This window comes from Oxyura jamaicensis, unplaced genomic scaffold (assembly GCF_011077185.1).
Source record: "Oxyura jamaicensis isolate SHBP4307 breed ruddy duck unplaced genomic scaffold, BPBGC_Ojam_1.0 oxyUn_random_OJ71496, whole genome shotgun sequence".
Classification (NCBI taxonomy): domain Eukaryota; kingdom Metazoa; phylum Chordata; class Aves; order Anseriformes; family Anatidae; genus Oxyura; species Oxyura jamaicensis.
Window position 1 is genome coordinate 11,418 of NW_023310552.1, and position 25,787 is coordinate 37,204.

General features: G+C 40.3%; 1 protein-coding gene across 3 annotated transcripts in view; it reads left to right on the forward strand.

Annotated features, from left to right (window-relative positions):
• LOC118159659 (mothers against decapentaplegic homolog 2) overlaps positions 1-25,787 on the forward strand; it is a 41,040-nt gene that overhangs the window by 8,524 nt on the left and 6,729 nt on the right. For 2 of the 3 annotated variants that reach the window (XM_035314226.1, XM_035314227.1), the window contains exons 3-8: positions 17,147-17,236; positions 18,379-18,572; positions 19,033-19,167; positions 22,212-22,286; positions 23,555-23,608; positions 24,688-24,900. In XM_035314226.1, coding sequence (XP_035170117.1) covers positions 17,147-17,236; positions 18,379-18,572; positions 19,033-19,167; positions 22,212-22,286; positions 23,555-23,608; positions 24,688-24,900 — 761 coding nt within the window. The remainder of the gene's footprint in view (positions 1-17,146; positions 17,237-18,378; positions 18,573-19,032; positions 19,168-22,211; positions 22,287-23,554; positions 23,609-24,687; positions 24,901-25,787) is intronic. The other variant, XM_035314228.1, reaches the window with a different exon arrangement.

The window sequence follows — 25,787 nt, forward strand, 5'->3', positions numbered from 1 at the left end:
AAATTTAAAATCACCTTTATTATGGTTAAAATTTTGTGTATTTTGGGGTTGTTACCAACCAGGATTAAAAGACCCCCCCCCCCCCCCCCCCCGTGGGCTCTGTGGCTTTGGGAAAATGAATGGAGTGTTGGATAAAATGAATGGAGCGTTGGATAAAATGCAAAGCAGACAATTGCAAGTGAAGTGGCTGGTTGGCATTGAGATTACAAGCTACCTGCTGAGCTTGTTCAGATGAAATATTTTAAAGCTATACCTGTTGCATGTTTTTCAGTTCCACCAACAGTGAATGATGGTAACTCTTTAAACTGCTGTCATGGAACTGATCACACCCAAGTTCTCCTAAGGAAATACTATGGTGGTGGTATTTGTTCCAAGCATTGCAGGCAGGATGATTTTAATACCATTTTTTACTTAAGTCAGAGTGTCAGCGTGTATATGTGTAGGCTACTTCTGAAGGCTGTATTTTTTTATGAAGCAAAAATTTGCATATCCAGGAATTTTTGTGTGACTTCTTCGGAGCCTAAAAGCCTACTCTTAATGTAAAAGTGATTAATGCTGTTGATCTCTGATGCTAGATTTCTTTTGTTCTTATACTTACACTGTTCAGGAAATAAAATCCAGTGCATCTTAATTTTGTTGTATTGCTGATGCATCCTACAAGGACTGAGATACTTGGAACTGCACAATATGCTGAAAGTTTACTGAGCACCTGAAGGCAAGACTACCTGATGTGATCCAAATTCTCCGAAGCAACTCTGAATTCCTCTTGCATGCCAGTGATACTCCCTTGCTTGCTTGCCCTGCAGGATGGCTAAGATAAGCAGCCTAGGCATAGCTTACTGTGTGCGTTACAATTGTTTTCTGCAAGTTGGCTCTTGTATTACTTAATATTAGCCTACATAGATGGAGCTAAATAATGTTGATTACAAATATTTACAAAGGGGGTAACAGTGGAAATAAATTGGGCAAAGAGAAGACATTCTTAAAGATGGAGAGGTAGCTTGGAATTGTTGGTTGAGAGCAAGCAAATGGTTTAAAATAACATCTTGGTGCCTTTTTCTTCAGATAACTGAACAAAAAGTCATTTATAATTTAAATGTAAAGCTGTTGTGGTTTAACATGGCTAGCAGCTGAGCACCACACAGCTGTTTGCTCACTCTCCCCCTTCCCTCTGTAGGATGGGGGAGAGAATCAGAAAGAAATGAAAGCGAAAGCCTGTGGATTGAGATAAAAACAGTTTATTAGGATAGGAAAGAAAGGAACATAATAATAATGATAATAGTACTACTACTGTGTACGAGACAAGTGATGCACAGTGCAGTTGCTCACCACCTGCTGACTGATGTCCAGCCTATCCCTGAGCAGCCGCCCCCCCTACCCCGGCTAGCCACCGCTATATATTGTTCAGCATGACGTCAGATGGTATGGAATACCCCTTTGGCCAGTTTGGCTCAGCTGTCCTGGGTCTGTCCCCTCCCAGCTCTTGCTGCACCCCCAGCCTGCCCGCTGGCAGGACAGAGCGAGAAGCTGAAAAGTCCTTGGCTTGGTGTAAGCATTGCTCTGCAGCAATTAAAACATCAGCATGTTATCAGCACTCTTCTCATCCTAATCCAAAACACAGCACCCAACAGCTACTAGGAGGAAAATTAACTCTGTCCTAGCTGAAACCAGGACAAAAGCTCACTGTTTTTATTCAGCATACTATCTGGTAGCACAGGCTCTGTTTTTAAGTTCCCTGGGAATGTTTGTTGGGAAAGTGATTGCATGCAGTAACCTAGTTTTAAGGATGCTTTTGATCACCACTAGAGCAGAGCTGTCAAGCTAACCTGGCTTCTAGAATAGATTGGTCTCAAGCTTTTAAGATCTTTCCCTAACATGGGGTACTTCAACAATATAGAAATTCCTTTGCTTCTTCTCATGTTAAGGCTATAGAATATGGGTGACTTCCCTAATTATGCTGGGGAGCAGGGGAGTGGTTCCTCTGGAAACAGTGTTAGGAGAGTTCCAACATCTGCTGCGAAGCTGTGAGCACGTTAGCTAAGAGGACAACAGCAGGCAGTTGGATTGGCACAGTGAATCCTAAAATAACATTGCTAACCAGGCAGAGGTGAAATCCGTTTGCTTAGCCACAGAACTTGACACCCTCTGTTAGTTTGTAGTGGAGTTTTAATAATTCTCTATTTGAATTGGGGATGGACGTTAATTCTTAATCATAGCTCACAAGCTAAGAACTGCTATGTATAAAGAACGTTCTCAAACCATATCCCCTATTTCAGTCTACACGTTCACTTAGGTGTAAATCAATTCCATAAATGTTTGAAGACTATAGTTGAACATCTTAAGTCTTTTTTTTTCCTCTTGTGACGGAATTATTGCGGGTGAAGAAGAGCCTTGTCTGCTTCTCTGTTGTTGCAATTTCAGTGAAAATTATGCTTTAAAACAGAGCCAAAGAGGTGTTTTCTAAAAGCATGGCAGAAGATGACTGGGACGTTGGGGAGTGTTAGCCAAGATCAGCTTCAAAATCTACTGTTTCTCCTCTTGATAGCTGGTGCTGTGAAAACTTTAGATTCGTGTGCTGGAAAGGTGTAGCAGGAGGATCAAATTGCCTCTGCTCTTATCAGTCCTGTAATTATGGTGGGACTTGAATGTTGTCTACATGTTCTCCATGGAAGACAAAAGAAAGTTCTTGGTGCTTTCTAAATGCATGGGGCTGGGCCCTGACCTCTGCAGGGTAGTAAGGATGGACTGACACTGCTTTGCAATGGCTTCCTGTGGCGTGAGATACCTTTTCTGGCCCACCTGTTTGACTTCTGATATTTTGGAGTTGCCTGATCCTGTGCTTTTAAGAGGTAGCACTTAAAGACTGACCAGCACTGATAGATGCCAACCCCTTCAAAAGCAGTTTCCCAGGGGACCTTGCTGACTAGTTCCCTGAGCAGCCTGAAGTCCGCTTTCCCCATATCCAGGGCTGAAGTTTTGGTGGCAGTTGTCCTTCTGTCACCGAAAATTTTAAACTCAACCACTTCATGGTCGCTATGACCAAGACGGCTGCCAAGTGCCACGTTCCCCACAAGACTCTCTCTGTTTTCCAGAAGTAGATCTAGGAGGGCACCTTTCCTAGTTGGTTCCCTTAGTACCAAGAAGTTATCCTCTAGGTGCTTTATGAACCTCCTGGACTTGCTTGTGTCAGCCTTGTGGTGATCCCAGTTGACGTCTGGCAGGTTGAAATCCCCCATAAGGACAAGGAGTTGATCTCAAGGCATCTCTTAGTTCTGCAAAGAATAATTCATTGGCATTGTCATCCTGGCCAGGTGGTCTGTAATAGACTCCCACAACCACATCCCCTTTATTTGTTAATCCCTTAATCCTTACCCAGAAGCTCTCAACTTTGCCGTTACCAGCTGCAGGCTCCACGCAGTCCAACCCCTGCTTCACATATCTTGCCACCTTGCCTACCCTGCCTGTCCCTCCTGAAGAGCCTGTAACCATCTATGGTGATACACCAGCCACAGGACTCATCCCACCAGGTTTCAGTTATGCCAATGATGTTGTAGCTGTGGGACTGGGCCAAAACTTCTAGCTCATCCATTTTATTCCTCAGACTGTGTTTGCGTAGAAGCACTTCAAATGCACCTCACTGCATGTGGCACCTTGTGGAGCAGATTGAAGGACTTCACTGGCACACAGTTCCTCTGATTCTAGCACACCATCCCTTAGCTCATCACCAGCAGGCCTCGTTTTATCTCTTTCTCCCTCTGACTTTAGTTTAAAGCTGTATCTCTCAGCCCTGCCAACTCCTGAGCAAAAATTCTTTCCCCTCTCTGAGAGAGGTGCATCCCATTTGGTGCCAGCAGGCCTGGTGTCACGTAGACCTTCCCATGATTGAAAAACCCGAAGTTCTGCCGGTTGCACCAGTCCCGAAGCCACATGTTAATGTTATGAATCTGCTTGTCAGCATCTATTCCCCCCCATCAGAAGGACAGAGGCAAGTACAACCTGTGCCCCTGATCCTTTAAGTAGTTGCCCCAGAGCCCTGAAGTCCCTTTTGATCGCTCTCGGACTTCTTGTTGCTACCTCATCATTACCAGTCCGAAAGAGCAGTAGTGGGTAGTAGTCAGAGGGCCGTAGCAGGTGCTTGACTTTCTTAGCAAAGTCTCTCACCCGAGCCCCAGGGAGGCAACAGACTTCCCTGTGGGTTGGGTCCGGTTGGTATATTGGGCCCTCTATCCCTTTCAGAAGGGAGCCCCCCATGACAATAACCCTTCTTCCTTTTTTGACAGATGATGTAGCAATGTGGGGGGTAGGTTGCCCTGCCTTAGGCACCCTCTCCAACTGGGACGGGCTTTCATCTACTTTGTTGTTCTGACTGTCGTGTTCTAGACCCTCATACCTGTTATATAGGGGTAGATGGGAAGGTGAGGTAGGCAGGGACAGGGCTCGCCTACCACCCTGAACAGGAACCTGCCTCCATTCCCCCCCCTTGGCCTAGGTCCCCTCCTACTGCCTGGTGGGATGAGGGAACTTTTGTCTTCTGCGTAGCAGGAGACACTTGTGCTGTGGCAGGCTCGTGAGTCTGTCTCAGAGAGGGTAGAGTACACCTCCACCAGTCAATTTCCCTCTCTGACTCCCTGATGCTGCCTGCCTGGTGATGCCTGCTCACTTCCTCCTGGAGTTCCGCTACCTGGCTGAGCAGCTCTTCAACCTGGGCACACCTCCCACAGGCATACCCCTTGCTGCTGCTGTTGGATACCGACAGAAGACTCGGGCACACCCTGCAGCCCAAGACTTGGATGGCCCCGTGTTTCTCCGAGCACTCTGTCTGAGTAGCCACATCGGTGACTGTGGCTGGAGAGGCCACAAGAGATGCAGAGGCCATGGCTTTCTGCCTGGTTGATACCATGGCCAGGTTCCTCGCAAGCAGGTTACAAGTACCAAAGGGAAAGACTGCCGCAACAGAGCGGCGAGGGCCCTCCCTGCTCCCCCTGCCTGTGTGAACTGCTGTGCAAACTGTCCTGCCTGGCCCTGTTTTTCCATCCTGGTCACCTGCACTCCCTAGTGGCTGCTTTTGAGGGGGAGGGGGTGCTGCTGGCTCTGCCTATGCATTTTCAGCCTCCCTCGCGAGGGCTGTTGGGTCCTGGCAGCTCCCTCGGCTGCCTCGAGTGGCCTGGATGCCAGAAAAAAATAATTCCTTGATGATTATGAGTTTTCTTTAATATTTCTAATAAAATACAGGCATTGCTGTGAGTGAAGGCAATGCGATTGACCGACTTCAGTTAATTTTTATATTTGCATGTATTAATTTGCTGTAACAGTCACAGCACAGGTACCATTCAGTTGTTCTCCCCAGTACGTTGCCTGCAGAAGCTTTCTCTATGACTCAAACTTTACCTTCATTCAACTCTTACTTGCAGGGAATTCTGCGTGTACTAGGGACTTTAGTTATGTAATACTTGAGTTTCTTTGATTTATTTTTTATTCCTTATTTCCAAAGATACTTGCTTGGACATGGATTAAGGTCAGCATCTTCTCTCAAAGTTTCACCAGTTTTCTGCTAGGTGTGCCCACATCTGGTGTAGGCTGCAACAGGAGTCCTTCTGCTATGGTGGCTTTGCTGTGTTGAGCACTTTAATATATGTCCTGCGTTCACTTGTCTTCCTGGGTTTCACAAGGTGAGTTTTTAATCCATAGAGGAAGCTGTCCAGAAGCAGCTTTGGTTTGAAATGAAGTATTAAAAGATTCCTGTAACTGTTGTTCTAACAGCACTCTTTTGCCAAGTTAGCATATTTTTCAGGCAGTGTGGCTAAGATAAATGTCTTGCACAGCTAATCCTTCCTCCTCAGCACCCCAAATACCCACTAGTTTGAGATAGTTAATCACAATGTCACATCTTCAGTTTTTCTGCTGTCCGCCAGTTGTAAAACAGCTCACTCATAGTGCTTATCCACTTGGAGAGGGACAGGCTGCTTGAGAGAAGTTATTTGACTTTGCCCTTGGTAGCTCGTGGGAAAAGCTTTCACCTACTCTGACTAATAGTGGTTGGAGAACTTGAGACAAAGGTCATCTTTGAATATTTGTGCGGAGCTAGTCTTGAAATGTGTGTGCTGAGCTCTGTTTGTCTTTTGAAAGTATAATCTCTGAGATTGCCATCAACTGTTAACGGAGCCGTTTGTTGTGGACAGCTCAGCCAGTGTTGTGATGGATATGGCTTTCTGTAAAGATCGGTTGTCCTTTGGTACTCTTGATTCTTTTCAGGTTTGCCTTTACCTTACTCCCTCTTAAGGATGATGCAGAGTGTCAATCTGTGGAGCTGTGTTGGGTGTCATCTTAACTCATGGCATGATATTGCTTTCTAATAGGAAACAGAAAAATGAAAAGGTAACCACATGTGGTGTGAAATGAGATAAATCATTAGGTTGTTCATTCCTTATGTAACTTGTAAATAAAAGGCTTTCTAATAGATTGACATCGCTCCTTTTCTAGAAGACTGTGCTAGTCATCTCTCTTTAGTTGAAACAACTCAGCGGTAATTTAGTTATTAGAAAGGAATTGCTCAACCAACTGCTTTAATAGAGGTGGTATGAGAGTGGAGGACAGATTGCGATTTATCAGGCTGAGTTGCTGAGCATACTTGCTTCATAGCTGCATGCAACATCTCACCAGCTACCCAGAGCTCTGAAAGGTTATTTCCTAAACGGACGTTTTCAGAACATGTTTCTCTGTCTTCCTTTACTCTAATAATGAAGCTGTGATCCTGTATTTATTTCAGGATGTGTGGTGGCCTTCTGATACCTTAAATGTCTTTGGACTTTCTGACAGAAGACTTCATTATGATGTTCTCAGATGAAATACGGATATCTTATTAGCTCACTCAGACACATAATGAACACAGTACTTCCAGCTGGGGGAATTTCAAAATTACGTGCTTCTGTCCCAGTTGAAGTGCTGTATTTACATTTCTGAGTGTAGTGGGAGAAACTGTAAAATAATTTAGCAGTCAGAAAGCTTTTATTGGATACAATAGTTGAACAAAGTAGTGTAGGAATTCAGATTTAGCATTTAATAAATGACATCTCAAAGTACAAACCTGCATTCTTAGAGCTTGTGGGGCTATGTATTGGTCTACTTTTTTCTGCCTGGTTAGTCTCAGGGAGGTGCTGTTGTGAATGCTGTTGTACATTTGTAACCCTCACTGGACGTGGGGCTTCTCAAAGTCACTTTTTGATGGCTTTTTTGAATATTTCATTAGGAGGGCTAAATCTACATTGTGGTTCATCTTATGGCTAGCAAGTTTGTTCAGAGTTCATGAGGTATAAGTTGCAGCTGCTCAAAGTAGTTACATTGGAATAGGAAACTGTAGGGCAAGTTTCCCAGTAGAGCTGTTAGCTTATGATTTTCATAGGCTACTTTTGCATGCTCCCTGCATTCAGTCTCTTTAGCACAAGGTTTAGACTTGTGGCCAGCTCTCTGCTGACTCTTAAGAGAGGCTGATCTGTGCTGCATGCTGTCTGTTTCTTGGTCCTGACCACCATCTCTGTGCTGCCTGACCTTGCTCTTTTGAAGCTTACAAGTTTGCAGGTTGCTCTCTGCCTGGCTTTGAACGGGGAGTGAAAACCCCTTGATAAGATGTGCATCTAAACAGACTATGTAGACAGCAAGAAAAATAAATAGTTTCTTTCTGCTTGGTTTCCATGGCACCCTGGAAAAATTGTTCTTGAACTGTGAGGTGCTATCCATCCAAGCATCTCCTGGTATTGAGGGGAAAATAAAGGTAATGCTTGTTGTCGATGGCTGCTTTATTTTGTCTGACAGCACTGGGCTAGCACGTCGAGATTTGGGAGAAGGGAGAATAAAGTGCTTTGAAGGGGCCTTATATCTGTACTTTTGCTTTTGTCGGCAATTTGTTGAACATGTGACCAGGAAGAAGTGTGCCTTGAGGAAAAGGCAAGAGAAGCAGATGCTGTTCATTGAGCTGAGTGGCTGGCCTGGCACTATGCAGGGCTGTTGGCCCTGTTGTTGGCCTCTAACAGAGTCTCTTTTGTACCTCACCTTCCACTTCTGTGTCCCATGTGTACATCCTCAGAGTTTAAGCTAAAGTAAATTGCATTGTTCAAGGACTTCTTTTCCTGTTTCCCACAGTGTTAGAGAGGTTAACTGTATCCCGTGGCTCTTACTTTTCTGGTTATTTTGATGTGTTTATTTTTTAGCATAGATCTACTTATAAGGAAGGTTACTTGAGTCATTTTCCACAGTTCAAATGCTGAATCTTGTATTTGATGTACCATTTTTTTAATGTATTACATAAAATTCAATGTCAACTTTTTTTCTTGAAAGGGCTCTGATTAAGAGGAGAGTTGTATAATGGTTCCTGACTTATATTCCACTCAGTATGCACATTTGTAAACATTTATTGGTTATAGTATGTCTTCAGTGGTTTGTGTGGGGAGGAAGGAGGCAGGGCAAAAAGGTGGAGGAAGGGAGTAGGGAGAAGTGAAACAAAGCTTTTAATGTATCTAGGGCTACTTACAAATAAAAGTAAATCGAAGGGGTTGGAGGTACTTGAGGAAGCACTCATAATTGTGGGAGCTGTGCCCAGATGCCAGCATTGCTATTGTTTTGTTGAGTTTGTGCTGAGAGAAAATTGTGCTCTCAGTTCTGTAAGAGCTTTCTCTTCTGCAGTCCAGGTCTTCTTTAGACATTACTTAATATCCTTTTCCTATACTTAACAGGCTCTGATGCTTCCTTTGAAGAATGGGAGAATCTGGTAGCTGTCTAACTGTTTACCTATGCTTCTGTTCAAGTATCCGTTTACTCTGGTTGCTAATACTATCATTTAACTGATTTTTTTTTTTCCTTTCCTAGTGGTCTGCTTCTCTACTCGTGTCTATCACAGAACGGTCTCATTGGAAGAGTCGTGTCCAGCTCCTTTTAATGAGTGCCACTGCAGATTTGTCTAAATGATTTTTAAGAGGAATTCAGGCTTGTGCTTTTTATTCAGCATTGGTCAAGATATTAGCTTATCACTCTAGCTGATGCTTAGAAAAATCATTTCATACTAAATTCCCAAGTTTTACACTGTAGTAAGAAAAGGAGACTGGGATTTCTGTGTTACTTCACAATATTCACAGACAGATGTACTGCTATAGCTTTGAGTCGTGCCAGTTGATGAATGTGTATGTCTGCTTATTTATATTTAAGTGAGCAGATGATATTTTGTCACTATAATGTAGGCTGATGGAAATGTAAGCAAAAAGACTGGTCAGTTCTGCTGGGATGCAAAACCATGTTGGATCCAAAGAAGAGTAGGGTAGATCTCATGAAAGTAACTTAAAGTTTGCATTGCTATTGCAGATCTGTTTAATGTTTTCTAACTGAGAACAGATCTGAGTGCAGATAACCTTCTCCCTGCCACCCCAGCATGGGGAAAATGAACTACGAGCAAGATATAATTCAGTAGCTGAGGCATTTAAGTGAGCCAAAGTACACTTTACAGGAAGCTGTTGTTCAGACAACTGGCTGTACAGCTAGCTGAGATGCTGTTTGCAAACACAGGTAGTGTAATTGGCATTGCTGCTGGCTGATGCAGATGTTTTAGGCTGTAATATGGAGAAATGCTAGCTGCCAGTATATAGGAAGGACTGTCAAGTTGGAATATAAAAGTAGCTACGCATACTTTCCTTTGAAACCCGGAATTAAGGAAACCGTGATCAGGCGGATTTCATAGGAGGTTAACTGTGCTGAATATAATCTTCTGCCTAAGTCATGAATCTTTTTGATTGCTGATCTTGATTAATCTGTATTATCTCTCAGCCTTTCAAATCCATCTTTCCTGTTATCTTCAAGACCCTTGTTCCAAAGGTTTGGTATACCCCTTTGTATGCATCCCACTGAGCTTTATGGGTTCTTGAACCCTAGTGGTCATCAGGAAGAAACCAGCAGAAGAGGAGGAAGGATTCACTTCTTTCATCTACCAGTTGATCCTTTTCTTAGTATCAGTGGAGTAAAGGACAATGTCTTCACAGGAGTTTAACTTTGATCCAGCTATACCAGTGCTGAACTGGAGCTTAAGTTAATATAACCATGTTCTTGTTTTCCAGTTCTCTGTGTTGTGTATAAGGTCTTAGACTTAAGATCTTACATAATTAAATTAAAAAAATAAAATAAAAATACAGGTCTTCAGTCTATAGACTTTAACCTGTTTTCTGAGGCAAATTTTAGAGAAGCAGCCATGAGTAATATTAAGGCAATGTAATTTGCTCCTTTCTTATGAGAAAATGGGATTCTGTAAGTCTGGTAACTATTTTCTTAGTGTTCTAACTGAATTTTGAATAGTTTGGTTGTAACAAAAATTTGTTCTTGAATAAAATTATGTACCTCCTTCTTGCCCCCTTGACAAAATCTCAGTGAAGGTAGTAAGTCCTGTAACTGGTAGGCTGCTATGAAGATGTTTTTGTGCCTGTACTAAGTAACTTCTTTACTGCAAGTGAACACTTCATCTTCATTTGCATTTTTCTCATTTAGACTGAGTAAAAATGAGTGAAAACATAAATGTCAGGCTCACAACTCTAGAGAAGCTTTGAATGGGAATTTTGGATTTAGGAAACTAATTTATTCTTGTCTCCCATGTAAACATGAATAAAAGTACTATTGTCACAATTTGCTGAAATTATTTTTCTTTCAGTGGCAGCTCTAGCACTACAAATGTCTCAGGAAAACGTAGGGGCAACTACCTTTGGTAGAAAGGCCTGTTGAGGTTAAGGTGTAGGAGAAAGATGAATGGAAAAGATTACCTTGAAAGTGAACTTGCGAACCTGTTACTGGCTGTAGACTCTGAAGAGTATGGTCCAGGAAAAAAATTGGGAGTTCAAGTGTAGTACCTAACAAATAGGGGAGGTTAGTGTCCAAGACCTTTATGTAATGATTACTGAGTAATACAGACTTTGGCTAATGTGATGAAATTTGCTTTTCAAATTTTATTTTCCATCTTTCTAGTGCTACCACTTCAGTTAGGGAAGAGACTGTCAACTCCATGCCTTCCAGCTCCTGTACAGCCATCCTGTTTCTTTGCAGGATTGAAGAATAACATGGAATTGCAGTTATGCTTGAGCTGTGACGATATTTACCAATTTCTATAGAGAGCTTCTACTACTTGATATGTAAATGTCTTTGAACATGTCTTCCACCTAACTTGCATCTGATGTAGTGTTTGTTGCAAGTACTTCATTTAGTACAAAGAAAGTACCTAAAGCATGCAGTGTTTCCAATACTGTGAACAGTTTTAGTGGTAAGAAGGTTGCTTTGTTCAATCTGTCACTCAGGAAAAAGATTAAATTCACAATAGTAGCTACCTGTTTAGGCTGGTGTCTGTGTATTACATGTGTAACCATTCTGATGCACACACAGTACTGTTTAAAATTGTGCTGACTTCAGGTTCTTTCAGCTATAACCTTCAATAAAAAAAGCATCTCTGCATAACTGGATATCACTGACAAGACCTACCACCTTTGTCCTTATGTGTATCATCTATTTTGCAAATGTACTTGGGGAAAGTACAGGGATATCTTGGAGTGTATGCAGTGCAGTGTCAGCTTGTTTGATGCTGTGGTCACAGCTATTTGGACAATGCTTGGATCTTGCAAATTGGTACCTCTGGCTTTTAGCTGTGCTGAAGAACTGAACCTGATTAGGCAACCTAGGCTGAACACCAATCTGAGGTGGCTTTATTAGGTGGCATCTGGATATCTGCAAAGGCTGTGGACTGTTCTGTGTTGATGCATCTCCAGTCGTGGGGGTTTCTAATTCAGAATTAGTGCCACTGCAAGTCAGAATGCAAATGGCTTTCTGAATTTGCTAAAATGAGATCGTACTGTCACAGACTAATATTAATATGATGGTTGGCAATGCATCTTTCAGGAAATTGAGAGCAGTACCTTATCCTGTTCCTTTTTCCACCTTGATGGGCAGCGTCCTTTGCCACTAATCATACTGCAAATACAAAAATCTGTCTTCAGTCTGTTTTCCCATTGATGCACTCCATCTACTCTAGACTGCTTCATCCTTTACGGTTTATATCTCATTATTATGGATTCTGATACAGGCTTTGATTCTTCTAGTAAGAATATAATGAGCTAAAAAAAAAAAGGCAATCAGCTTGCTTAAGTGTGGTTCAAACTGCTTTTGTCCATGTTCATTCTTTATGGACAGGTTAAAAATTCATTTATATTTGAAGTAGATGTCCACTTTTGTAGTAGGCTTATATCGAGTAAGCCTACTATTCAAGTAAGATAGCTTGCACTGTTTATGCTGATTGGGAACATCATCTGTACCACGTAGACTTACACAATACAAAGACTTTTTGGTTATCTTTATGTTCTTCCTGCACCCATGTTTTTCCTGTGTGTCAGTATTGTGCGTCTTACTAAAGAGAAGTGGTTTGGGCACTTTGTCTCAAAATTGTGAAGCATTGCTACAGCTCTCTGCTGTTTAGGTAATTTCTTGCCCAGAGTAGGGTTTTTTTGCAGCTTGGTTTTTCCTGGTAAAGGAAATGATGAAATGGAAGAATTGAAGGCATACTGTTGCGTGCTGATAGCCACATTAAAGATTCTTCTTGCCAGAATTGTGTAATATCATCTGAGATGCTGCTCCTTTATAAGCAGATAAAAAAGGTTGAAACTCCAACTCTTGCAGCCCTTCCCATTTAGGGAAAGGCTTAGGCAGAAGTAGCGTTGGTTCCACCCAGTTATAACTTGTCTGACCCTTTCTTCACCACATCTGTGTTCTGGTCAGTCCTGACGTTGGATTTGCAAGACTGAGTTGTCCCCAGGCTGAGCGTGTAGCAAATGTTCGCTAGAACACTGACTTTTCCCTGAAAATCCCTGGGTTTAGCAGTTCCTTGTTGCAAGTATCTTCAGAGCATTTCTCCTTCATCTTCTTTTGCTAGAACTTCAGAACACATGGAAAATTAAGCCAATTTGATTGTTTGAATTCTTAAAGTCCCTTAAAATAAATTCAGTAATTTTATAGGGTCTGCAAAAGCAGCAATGCTAGTATCCCAGAGCAAGCTTGTTTGAAATGCAGGAGGCCACAGAATATGGTGATTTGCTAATCTAAATCTGTATTGAAACGATTTAAAATGAGTAAATAAAAATCAACAGCAAAACTAGCTTTTGGATAGTTGACCTCATTTATGTCAACAGTTAAATTGTATTGAGACCAGCTATGAAAATGCTCCTTGGAATGAATGTGTCCACTCTGCTGGGAGGAGGTGTATTAGCGCTGAGCTTGTATTTTGGAGTATATTTAAGCCCTGTCTACACAGGAAAGATTTAAGCCCTGCTTGGCTGCAGGAGTCAAAATATATTTTGGAAACAATGATGGCTTACCAGTGCTGCAATATACAATGGGTTCAAAAAAAAAAAAAAGCTGTTCTATAAAACATGAAGCCTGAAGTGCTGAAGCGTGCACTTCAGCCTGAGGCAGCCTGCTCGCTAAAGGTGAAATGGTGATACATGCTGGCTACTTTGCTCCTAATAAATTAAACGTGCTGGAAATGTTCCTGGGCACTGTGGCCAACTGGCTCGAGACTGCCTGTGTCCATGCTTTTACGCTCTTTGTTTCCAGGGCAGGGTGGCTGCAGCTGAACTGCCCAGTGCAAGTGGTCCCACTTGTGTGCCGACTCTCAGACCTGGGAATTGAGTGGGAGAGCACTAATTGGCACAGTGCAGTGCTGGGGAATGTCCTAGCTGCTTTCTAGCATACGTGGTCGTGTTCTAGGGCCTGGGAATGTTTCCAGATGAGATTTAACTTATGAGTACAGATGTTAGTCCTAGATTCTTCTGAAATCTTTATTGAGTAAGTCAAAGAAGGAACCTTCCCCCCCCCCCCCAAGGGGTTTGGGACACTTCAGAAAGGTAAGTTTAGGAGATAATGTTTCCTATTTATTCTGGGGCACTAAGTCTGTGCCTCCTGTTTTCCTGTTTTATTAGATGGTTTTAGTGGCTGCTTAAGCATCTTTCAGAATGCAGTTACCTTCTTTACAGCCACCAGCAATCTGGAATGAATAGGAGCCTCAGCCCTCCACCAGGCTATTGCTTGTGTGTGAATGAGCACGTATAGGAGCAGTAACTGCAGGCTAATGGAGATGCTGTGTATGAAGAATGTTTTGATGGTGGTCAGAAATCTCATTCTGAATATATGTGTATGGATATTAAGAGTCCTAGGTTAGGCTAGGTGACGTAGTAGGAGGAAGTCTTGCACCTCTTGGGCAGTGGATCTAGTTTGAGGAGAGTGGGGAAACAACTTCATTTTCTTAGATGTTTCTCCCAGTGAATGGTAAAATTGATGACTGCATTTGCCAGGGAACGCTTAGGCAGTGCAGCTACACCCTATCCTGAAAGCCTCTTCAATGCTGTACATTTTCTTTAAAATGTGAATATTAATTTAATTTTCTTAGTCACTTTAGGCGATTGCTCCACATGCTTGTGCATTTTTGACCTGGAATGTAGTCCTAGTGTAGATAAGCCAGTAACCCATTGATATTAATCCCAGCTCTAAGCAGACATATGTCCTGGAAGACAGTATATTTCATAAGATGCTGAGTAATGGAACAGTTTTGCTCTGAACTGATTGCTTTTCCTGTGCCCCCTTTTCCAACACTCCCACCTGTTTCCTTGCCACCTTCTTTCTCTGGGGTATCCTGGGTTTCAGTGCAAGTTATGGGTCCGTCATGCAGTCACTTCTGAATACTGTTCCTTTTCATAGGGCTTGTAATATGCTATCAACTTTGATAGTTCAAATATTTATAGAGAAAAATTAATAATATAAGGTATTGTTCATCATGCTCTAAGGACTATAAAATTTTACTTTTGAATGTGTTGACTTGAGTCTTGTGAAGCAACTGTGTGGCACGTTGCACTTACACCAGTGATGCACCCCTCAATTTTAGGAACATAAATTATGTGACAGCATCAGCTTTGGAGCATTACTTTGTATAAAGGATCTGTTGCTCAAAGGTAGTAAGCTGTCAGAGCTGGCTGTGTCAATTAATATACAGCACGCTCTATCTGCTGATTGCTCTTCTAATGTCATGTGCATGATGATCTGTCTTACAAGCAGCAGTGGTGCACATTTAAGGACACAGTACAGTGCAGGGATGCTCCCTGATGTCCCACGGGCTGCTTGTGTGTCTGCAAGGCAACCGTTCTGTCCTTGTACAGCTTCTGGCAGTTTGCTGTCCTGGAGGCAGCTTAGGAACTTGAATGAGAGAGGTGGTAGGCTCTGATGGTGGTCAGTGTCCCTCTTCTGCCTTCTCTGATTCTGGCCAGAGAGCTGTCCTGCTGGACAGAGAGCTGCTGGTGTCTTAGGTAGATGTAACTAGTTCAGGGCAGTTAGCTCTTTTTGGAGAGCTGGGTGTTGGAGAATGGGGCTTTGCACGTGGCTGGCTGCTGCTGCAAAAAGACAGAAGTTCATCTAGCATAGGACTTCCACTTGTGTCCATTGGCAGTAAAATGTGAAAGGTCATGTTTTGTTGGACGTTTCTTTTTGTCATTATGTGCAAGCTGCTGTCACAAGTCATAATCTCATTCTTCTTCTGCAGTGCTTGTGTAGCTCCACAGTGAGTAGAAGAACTGATCTGGCTGAAAAGCAGCTCAAAAAACTCGAATTTTCAGCCATGTTTGTTATGTTCATTGCTTTGACTCACTGATCAATTGCACAAACATTTCAGCATCCCTGGGGTGGTATTAGAAGTGAGGCATGTGGGATGAGCATGAAGGAGACCAGAACCTTTCTTTCCCTTTGCCAGTAGCCTGCACTTAGGTTTTATTAAAGTGACCGTGGAATTGAAGTGGTTGTCTGTCCTAAAGATGATTTTAAATATAATGCTGTGCTGTCTGCTCTTTTGTTTCATAACACTAATGAATTTTCCCTGTGTAGGGAGGAGAAATAAAAATACATACCTCACTTCTATTCCCTTGAGCACCCAGTCCAAACTTATGAGTGTATCAGCTAAGATTAGTAGCTTAAATGAAAAAAAGCCTATATTTAGCAAAGCCTATATTTAAAACCAGGAGTTCGGTGAACTTGTATTCTCTTCTTTCTGCTGCAACTTTTCAGAGGTTCTTAAGTTCAAAGGTAACATAGCAGCCAGTCAAATTTCCAGCTTTATGCTAGTGGAGTTGTAAGTTGCTTGTCACCCAAATTCTCTTTGTTTCTGAGGTGCCAAGTCTACTTGTGTGTTACTTAAGTAAAATAAACTGTCAGTTTCCAGTGGTCACAGAGCACATACGTGATCACCCAAGATTAAGCTATGTCTCTGAAAATATGCTGCCCATTTATAAGCCCGTGCTGTTTTCTTGCTTTGCTTAAATCTGCTGCTTTTAGTCTGTGCCTGTCACTGGAGGCTCCTTTTTCTTTACTTCTGTGATTGTTATTGAACCAGTTTGGTGAAGAAATAGTTCTCTCATTTCCTCCTGCTTGGTTTAACAATTAGGTTTGTTGTTCTATCATTAAGACTTACAATATTTACTACAGTGTTACAGAGTTGTATTTTATGTTTTATATGTGGTAGAAAATAGTTTTCAGTTATTTAATCAAGGAGAGTACATAAAATAGCGTGAACAGCTGCAACATGGCTTTCTTCAGTGAGTGTTCCTGTTTTGGGAAAAGCGGTGAACTAGTATATGTATGGAGAATGAGACTGCTGAAGTGATGGTACCTTAAAGTTAGGCTGTGATGATTCAGATACACATGGCCTTTGTTTGTAATTTTAGGGCAGCTTATATTTAAAAACAAAAACAAAACAAACCAACAGACCTGAAAACTACCCTTGATAATTTAATTTTAAGAGCTAGGCTAAAATTTTGCTTGTTTTAAGGAACATTGCAGCTGTATTGGCTACTTGGTCAGAAAACTTGTTCACCTTTTAAAAACATTATCATTTACCTTGAATCACGTGTTCCATTTTGATAGCATCCTTCATATAGAAAATATAGCATGAGATGTCTGTTTAAATTCAAGTCTAATAATGCTTTATCTTCTATGTGAAAGGAAGTATTCTGTACATTTTTCCATGTTTGACATCATGGTGTTTTGAATAACCATGTTCCATATTCATATCAATTTTTTGTTTTTGTTTTCAATTTATGCACAGCACTTGCTCTGAAATTTGGGGACTGAGTACACCAAACACGATAGATCAGTGGGATACAACAGGCCTTTACAGCTTCTCTGAACAAACCAGGTGAATATTCTGCCCTCTCTCACATCATAGAAATCTTGTGGGAGGGATTGGATTTGGAGGGTCTGTAATGGGATGCTTTAGCTGTAAAATAGACTAAAATGCTTCCTAGGCCTCTCGTGGTACAGCATTTTAAGATATTTGCTTGCCGGTGTAGAAATCCAAGTGTTCTCAGCTGATGTTTTGGCCAATGAAATTCTAATTCCAGAATATTCCTTTCATGCCAGTGCTGTTGAAAGAATGGGAAGACTTGTTAAATGCAAGCTCTAATGTGATTTGGTATTTATATTAACAAAGTTGGGCTACTTAATTCTTTAGGTCTAATCTTACAGAGTGTTTAAACTGCTTTGTATGCTGCAAGCTTTCAGTTAAAACTTGCTAATTGGCTCAGATACAAGCTACTAAAGAACTGTTTGTAAATTCTTCAGTAGTTAATGGTGGGCAAATTCTAAACAGGGTCTTTATTTTTTTCATGTCACATTACTTGGTTTGTGTATTGACGTTTGTCTCCCATCCCATAACGATCATAAACATCTGCATTTGTGTAAGCATATGCAGTTAGTCTTAAAACTAGCAAAACATTTTCAGCTGGTAGCAAGGCAGATGAAGTCAAGAAGATAAGCTGTACAGCCCTTACAAGATGCGTGTTCATGCTTTTTGCATTACAGTTATACTGCCATGTGGATCACATGGGCAGCTGACTGCTTAGAGGCTTATTTGCAGTCCTGGGGGAGTTCTTGCACTTAAAGCCATAAAGCATCTGTGCCACAGCAAAGCCTTGAGGTTTAGAAACTGGAGGGACTATTAAATGTGTGTTTTTCTTTCAACAATTGTCTTTTGACTTTTAAAAATGTATGTGAAGCAATCATCCTAAATACTTGGTTGGAGGTAAAAGTGGCTTTTATTGAACCCTAAATTCACTGGCAATAATTTGAACATCTTCAAAAAGAAGTAAAAATGCTGTTTGATATCATCACTTGTCTCATCTGAAGCCTTTTAACAAGAGTACAAATGTCACTAATAGTGTCAATTGAGTGAACTCTGAAAATGAACAAACTGCTTTTCCCATGTGCGTACACTGTTGCTTGAGTGATTAAGCGACAGCGTGCAGTCTGTAAATATTTCTCAACATCTTTCCCATGTAGATCTCTCGATGGCCGACTACAGGTATCTCATCGTAAAGGATTACCACATGTTATTTACTGTCGTTTGTGGCGCTGGCCAGATCTTCACAGTCACCATGAACTTAAAGCAATTGAAAACTGCGAATATGCTTTTAATCTTAAAAAGGATGAAGTATGTGTAAACCCTTACCACTACCAGAGAGTGGAGACACCAGGTAGGAAAACTATTTCTGATTTTATAGCAGCATCTGTATGTACACGCTTGTTCAGCATAATATTTTAGATTAAAAAAATAGAAGGATAATGTGCTCTCTTGCCAAAACTACAGGATGATTAAAGGTACGGGTTTTGAGAATACCATCCACTGAAAGTTTTTAGTAATAAAGATGTTGAAAATTTTTTACACGTGCTGAATAACAATGACAAATGCTTCCAGTACTGCTAGCAATGGTATGGTCAAGCATGAAAATGAAAGAGTTGTCTTACTAATATAAATTGGTCTTACTCAAAAAAAAAACTCAGGAATCTGTTCTGGTAACTAGTGGTACGTTTGCAGTATTAACAGTACTGAGAAACATCTGAAGAAATTGTTAGATGTTTTAGGTTTTTTTCCTTTTGCTTCATAGAAGTGTGTAATTGAGGGTCTTACTAATACTTTGAATTTTGCTTTTCCAGTCTTGCCTCCTGTACTAGTGCCACGGCACACTGAGATTCTAACAGAGCTTCCGCCTCTTGATGACTATACCCATTCCATTCCTGAAAACACTAACTTTCCAGCTGGAATTGAACCACAGAGCAACTACATACCAGGTATTTGCTGAACTCCCAACATGAGCAGTACATTTATCTTTGTTTTGCTGCTGCAGTGTTGGTGATTTCACAAAGTGATGAAATGAATTGTAAAACATACCAATTAAATCTTGTTGATTTTCTGCATTAACTCCAGTGGAAGGCCTGAACACTGTTACTTGCAGAACATGATCCTGTGTGAAAAGGTATTGCTGTGGTTTCAGAGTAGCTTACTTGGTTTCAATAGCTTAAGGTTCAAAATGCTGATAAGTACAAAGTAGACCTTCATGTTATAGTTTAAGACTTCTATAAACATGTAGGTGTTGCCAAATGCTGTGTATTGGAGATTGAGTAGCAAACTGCTCAATTCCACCATGTGCAGTATGCAGAGAAAAGTAAGTTGCAAAACAGTGTAGCTTGCAAATGATCAAGGTCTGCTTTGTGTACTTGTTACAATTGTGTGCATACAGTTTTTGTTAGCTTTCAAGAAAGGAACAATGTAACTGTACTGAACTTTTAAAGAATGCTTCTTCCCTACTCCAAAACAAAATTCAAGACTGAGCTGCTACAGTGCACACACAAGCCTGTGTCCTTACTGAAATGTAAAATGAGTGACCTTGTTTCCTGTCCCGGTTTCCTGTTTCCTACCTCTTCAGGAAGTTGTCTGGAATATAAAACCAAGCCAAGCTGAAGTTTTTCATAAATTTGATGCAACTGTGTTGCAGCATCCAAGGACTGATGAATAAGCTGAAAATTCAGGTCCTGGCTCTCTAGAAGAATGACTGCCTTGAAACTCAGATTTGTGCAGTATACAAACTGTATCTACATGTCTTCCACAGGATGTTGCTTGCATTTTCTTTAAATGTATCTGAGAATTGAAATGGCACCAAGAAAATTTCCATGAACTTGATCTCCTCTGTTTAATTGGTGCCAAATTTGTTGCCACTTAAGGATGAGATATTTAAAGAGCTATTTAAGATGCTAGAACTTGATGTTGCTTTCTTCACTTATGTATACTTTATTGACTCCATCAGAGGGCTTTTGATAGTGTTTGCAGACCACTTACTGGAAAGCCACCATTTGAAAATACAGGAAACGAGCTCAAGGAACTCTAGGTAGTTATTTGCAAGAAGTCTGTTCAAGGTGATTGTGGTTACTCACATGATCTTCAAATGTTTATGCAACTCACCACACCTTGCCTCCTCTTTGCCACTGACACATTCCTCTTGTATTCAAGAGTCGTATCTTATTTTGACCTTCTTAAGTAATCTTGACTAGTTAGCTAGGTTCTGATAAGCCTTGTGTGTCTTGACAGCCTGCTTCAGAGAACTTTTCCTTAGCAGTAAACCAGACTAGCTGTGGTAGTATTGTACCACAATACTGTCTCAGTATGTCTACAAAGAGATCTATTTCACCTACAGTGTAGCTCTTGTATGTTTGCTGGGCAGATGGTGATTGTGGAGGTGCAGGATGGCCTTCAGGGCCCTTCCAAATCTGGGATGTGCTGAGCTGTTTTGTACAAACTTGTGGCAGCAAGTTTCCTCTGCTAGGAATTTTTAATGCTGCACTTGAACACTTCTTTCCAGCTGTGTTGATGCTCACCTCTGACCCTAAAACAGTATTAATAGTACTAGATTGGAGGGGATCTTCTGTGTTCAGACAGATTAGATATGGAAAATAACCTGTGCCAAGCAGCCTAGATTAGCAACTGGAAACAGGAGGTGTGGGTTGGGTTGGAAATGGTTATTGACCTTTTACCATGTCTGTGGGCTTAAGTATAACAAATAATTTAAAGATGGGCAGAGTCTGGTTTATCAGAATGAATTCTATAAAAATGTTCAAAACCATGTGATTTTTGTCATCATAGTTCTTGTTAGTAAATATTTCCCTTAATCTTCCTTTTAAATTCTCACTTGAATTTTGTTACATCTATATTTAGTGTGTAGTTCTACAGACTGAACCAAAGATGCAGTTCCTTTGGTTCATTTTTATTTAATCAACTGATTTAATTTTCCTTCTGATCTTCATTATGTCAGAGACTTATAGCAAATGATATTAGATATAACTTGATTTTAATCCTCAGGCAAAAGGCTTTGTTTCTGCTCTTTGATAATACATAATTAAATTAGTTTAATCTCCCAGATGTTTGAAAAAATTCTAAGGTGATTGTAGAGATCAGTTAGCTTTGACCACTTTCACTAAAGAAACTGAAGTTTTGTCGCTAATATATAGGAAAAGACACTTGCCCAGTTCAGACAAGATTACTTCCCGAAAGGCAGTCGGTTAACTCATTATCTGGATTACAAAGTACATTTTGAATGGGGAAAAGGAACAACCATACTCTCATGGGATTTGAAGATATTTTTGTGAAGTTAGACAAAATATCTAGTATCAAAATGCTTTATATTTGTTATTGAGTTTACTTTGGTTTGTAAAATTCCTAGCTTTAGACAGCTAGTTAAAAGAGTAGATGTTTTTTTTGATAGTGTGGAATTTATAATAACAATAGCTTGTGCATCATAATGGGTTAGATAATGTAGTTGTTAATGAGTGAAATCAACTGTTGGGTAATGAAGAAAAATGAATGTGGGGACTGAACTGAAAATAACCTTTAAATTTTAACTCCTAGGGTGTAGGAGGGTGTCTGATCTGATGGTTATACTACATAAAGACAGCGCTTTCTTTTTTTGTAGAAGTCACCTGATGGTTTTTCATTTGTAATTCTACTAAATGTGAAAGCTGTTAATCACAATTGCAAAACTATTACTCACTGTAGTGAAAGTATCTTGTATTATGTGGAGCAAACAAGGATTGTCCATTAATTATATAATATATTTGAGCAATTGGCAGGCGTACAAAAGATGATACCTGGCTTATTGTCTACATAAAATGTAATGGATTTAAATTCCTGTGGTAGAAAGAAAGTCCAGTAAAAGGAAATCCTAATTCAGTATTCAGGTATCATATAGAGCTTATGAAGACTTGAGGACTAAACCCCCAAATGCTAAATCTTACAAGTTTCCCTATTCATTCAACCAATAGATGGATACTTTCTTTTTAAACAGAAACCCCACCTCCAGGATACATCAGTGAAGATGGGGAAACAAGTGACCAGCAGTTGAACCAAAGCATGGATACAGGTAAAATTTTCACCACTTTCAAGACTTGGAATTACTAGTTGTGATCCCTTTACATAGTGGTATGACTTAAGCCCAAATTATATTGGCAGTAGCCCTCTGTGCAACCTGTTGTTTTGTGTTGAAAATATCAGTTTTTTAATCTTTTGTGAGCAAAATAGTTTTTTTGCCAGGGTAATGCTTTTAAAACACTGTGCCATGTTAAGTACATTTCATTTGTTTCATAACAAAAGCATAAAAGCCTAATTAAGGCTTCATCAGAAAATCTTGAAATAGATTTTAATAGCTGACTAGTTTCAGCTTATTATTAGCTTTCCCTTCTGAAAACAGGTTCAATGAAGCAAACTGTCTGTTGGCCTAAATAGGTTAGAGAAATGCTGCGTTTTGAGAACCTCTTTTAGCTCTGACAACCTTATTGCTTCTGCTGAGTTTCAAATTCATTCTTGTTTAGAAAGCTATATTTAAAGAGTAATGGAAACATTAAACATTTGTGCCTTTGTGTGATGGAGTTTCTAGATAATCTGTTCGTCCTTAGAATTGGACAAAGCATAGCTAATGTGCTGGATAAGAACCTCCTGCTGTGTTGGCAGTCCTGAGAGTGGTTTTGGTTAGCTAATGTTAGCAACCTTTTTTGGTTAATTGGAATCAACTGCACTAGTTTATGTAAGAACTGCAATATTTTCCCACTATGTTGACAACAACTAATTAAAAAGCCTGATATCAACAGTAATTGTAGGAATGTTTCTTTGTAAAGCACCTTTGCCCCTGTATGTTGCCTACTAGTGTGAAAATTGTTGGAGAGTTTTCTTTTTTCCTCTGTCCATCCAGAATAAGAATAAATTCCTCAGTTGAGGAAATCCATCATGTTCTTTTCTGGAGATAAGCCGGCTCCATCAAGCATAAAGAAATAATATCTTGATTGTCTTGTCCACTCTTTCTTAGCTTTTGTCACTGAATGTGGAAGAAGCCACTCCCTTCTCATTGGAGAAGTGCATAAATAAAGATATGTTCCCAGGCTGTGCATGAAGAGAGAACTCTGCTAAATGCAACATTAAGATGTTATTAGTGTCTTTACAAGGAGGGGTAGGTTCCCAGGAGTCTGGAAAAATAAATGTAATTTTAATTCAGAATAAAGATGTGACATGTTGGAAAACTGGTTATAGGCTTTCTGAGGTTTCTTAGTCCAAATAATTTTAAGATAAATTAATAGTTGTATGTATCCATCTGAAATGATGAGAATAATTTGCTCTTAATCTGTGTTGCTTCAACAGGATCTCCAGCAGAGCTGTCTCCTAGTACTCTCTCCCCAGTTAATCATAGCCTGGGTAAGTTGGCAATACTTTTAATTGTTTCAGTGTGTGTGATCGATCCTCTTTATGTATATAATTACACTAAAAATAAAAATGTACCTTAAAGTAACAGCTGTATTAGGAGGAAACTAATGGGTTGGCTTCCTGATAATAAACATAATAGAGCTGGGCTAATGACTAGTTAATTACTACCCTATTTCTCTAACTGGTGAGTTTCTAGCAAAGAGTAATAGGGTTGCATGTGTGTTCAGGAACTGAATTCATAAAATATTTTAAAGGACATTAGCCTGTCTGTAGTGCTGCCCAGACTTGCAGTCTCCCCCATCTGTCTGTTCTGCTCTTCTCATGTACTGTTTCACCTGTGGCCACAAGACAATTGTTGCTCCTACATTAGTCGCCCACCTGCTTTGATCAGGTTCTATTGCTGGGTGTCTGTATAAATGCCTCGGGAAGATCAGATTCCTTTCTCTTTGTTTAAGAGGGGGGAGTTGGTGTGAGAGGAAAATGCTGTTCAGAGAGCTCAATAAGTAATTAGTGTTCAGAGAGCTGAGTAAGTAATTAAAGTAGGTAAAAAAAGAGGAAACAATACAGGAAAAGCTGAAGATGCACAGGGAAGATTTGAATCTTTAGTAGGGAGAGTGCCTTCAGATGGATGGGTATAAGGTGAATATATTGTAATACAAGGGAATATATTTTTCATATTGATCACTTTTTTCCTTTGTGTGGTTCAGTGTTTGATAGTTTAATCTCTTTAATGTTGCCAAAGTGTTTTTAAGTTATAAAATGGTAATAGAAGTGTCTCAATGTCTGGTACTTACAGTAACATTGGTTTAATCATTTTGCTGAGCAAGTACAAGTATGTGAACTGTGATCATTTTAGATCACCCTTTCCCCTCTACCTTTTCCCTTTGGTGGAATGTTGAATTCTATTCTCTTTACTGGGATAAGTAAAAATGATGGCAAGCAAAATTAAATTTGAGCAGCTTCAGGAGACTCGAGCTATTATTTCTGGAAGAAAAAAATAGCAAGGCAGATAAGTTTCATTTCAGCTTCAATTCTGTGCTATTCTTATTTTTTATTTAACTTTTTTTTAGACTTGCAACCAGTTACTTATTCAGAGCCTGCGTTCTGGTGTTCAATAGCATATTATGAATTGAATCAAAGAGTGGGAGAAACCTTCCATGCATCACAGCCTTCCCTGACTGTAGATGGTTTTACAGATCCATCAAATTCAGAACGATTTTGTCTAGGTCTGCTTTCCAATGTAAACAGAAATGCTACAGTGGAAATGACAAGGCGACACATAGGTAAAAATCTAATCTTTTAACTATTTTAATATTTTAGCCATGAAATTATCAGTAGTGGTCCAGGTAGGAAGGGCAGATCTGTTGTTTAGGGTTGTTTCACCATTATACAACCAGCCACTGAACTGTCTTCGAAGCTTTCCAAGGAGAGTGTGGTGTCTCTTGCTAAGGACAGAATTGGAAAGACAGAGGTCACTGCTTTTGAGTCCAGAGAGTTTTTTGTTACTGATATTGGTGGTAGGGGGATGGTTGGACCAGATGATCTTGGAGGCCTTTTCCAATCTTTATGATTCTGTGACTTTTAGTAGAAATGACCTTTAGTTGAACCTTCTGTCTTCTTCTGCCCCAAATCCAAATGCTTGTGTCATAAAATTTTAGAGGTGGAGAAGCCAAGATATGCCTGTGATGACTGATTAAAATGGTCAATGATGAGGAAAAGCAAACCTGTAAGGCATTCTCCTTTTCTCCTTTTTTTTTTTTTGTAAGAGAGTAGCTCACATTTTATTTGAAAAATGTTTTTGAAGAAAGTTTTTTGAAGAAAAATGGGAATAGAAACTATGGCCTTTAAAGGACCTGTTAATTATAATTAGCTTTTTGGGGGGAAATCAATTGTACGTTACTTACTTGTGCCAGAAATAGCCCATACGGATCTTTTTCCTCTGAGAAAGAGCAAGATCATATTTCAGAAGTGAAGAATAAGATTTCTTACTGGTTTCTTTTTGACAATAGGACTAAATGAAGTCCCATTGTTTTTGTCGAAGTAGTACAGAAAAAGGGGTATGCAGCAGGTTGTGAAATTGTGTGGATGCATGTAAGAGGAGAGTCTGTGGAAGGGGTAAACTTGTTCTGTTTTTTCCCCGTTATCTTAGTGGCATGTGCCACTTCGCATA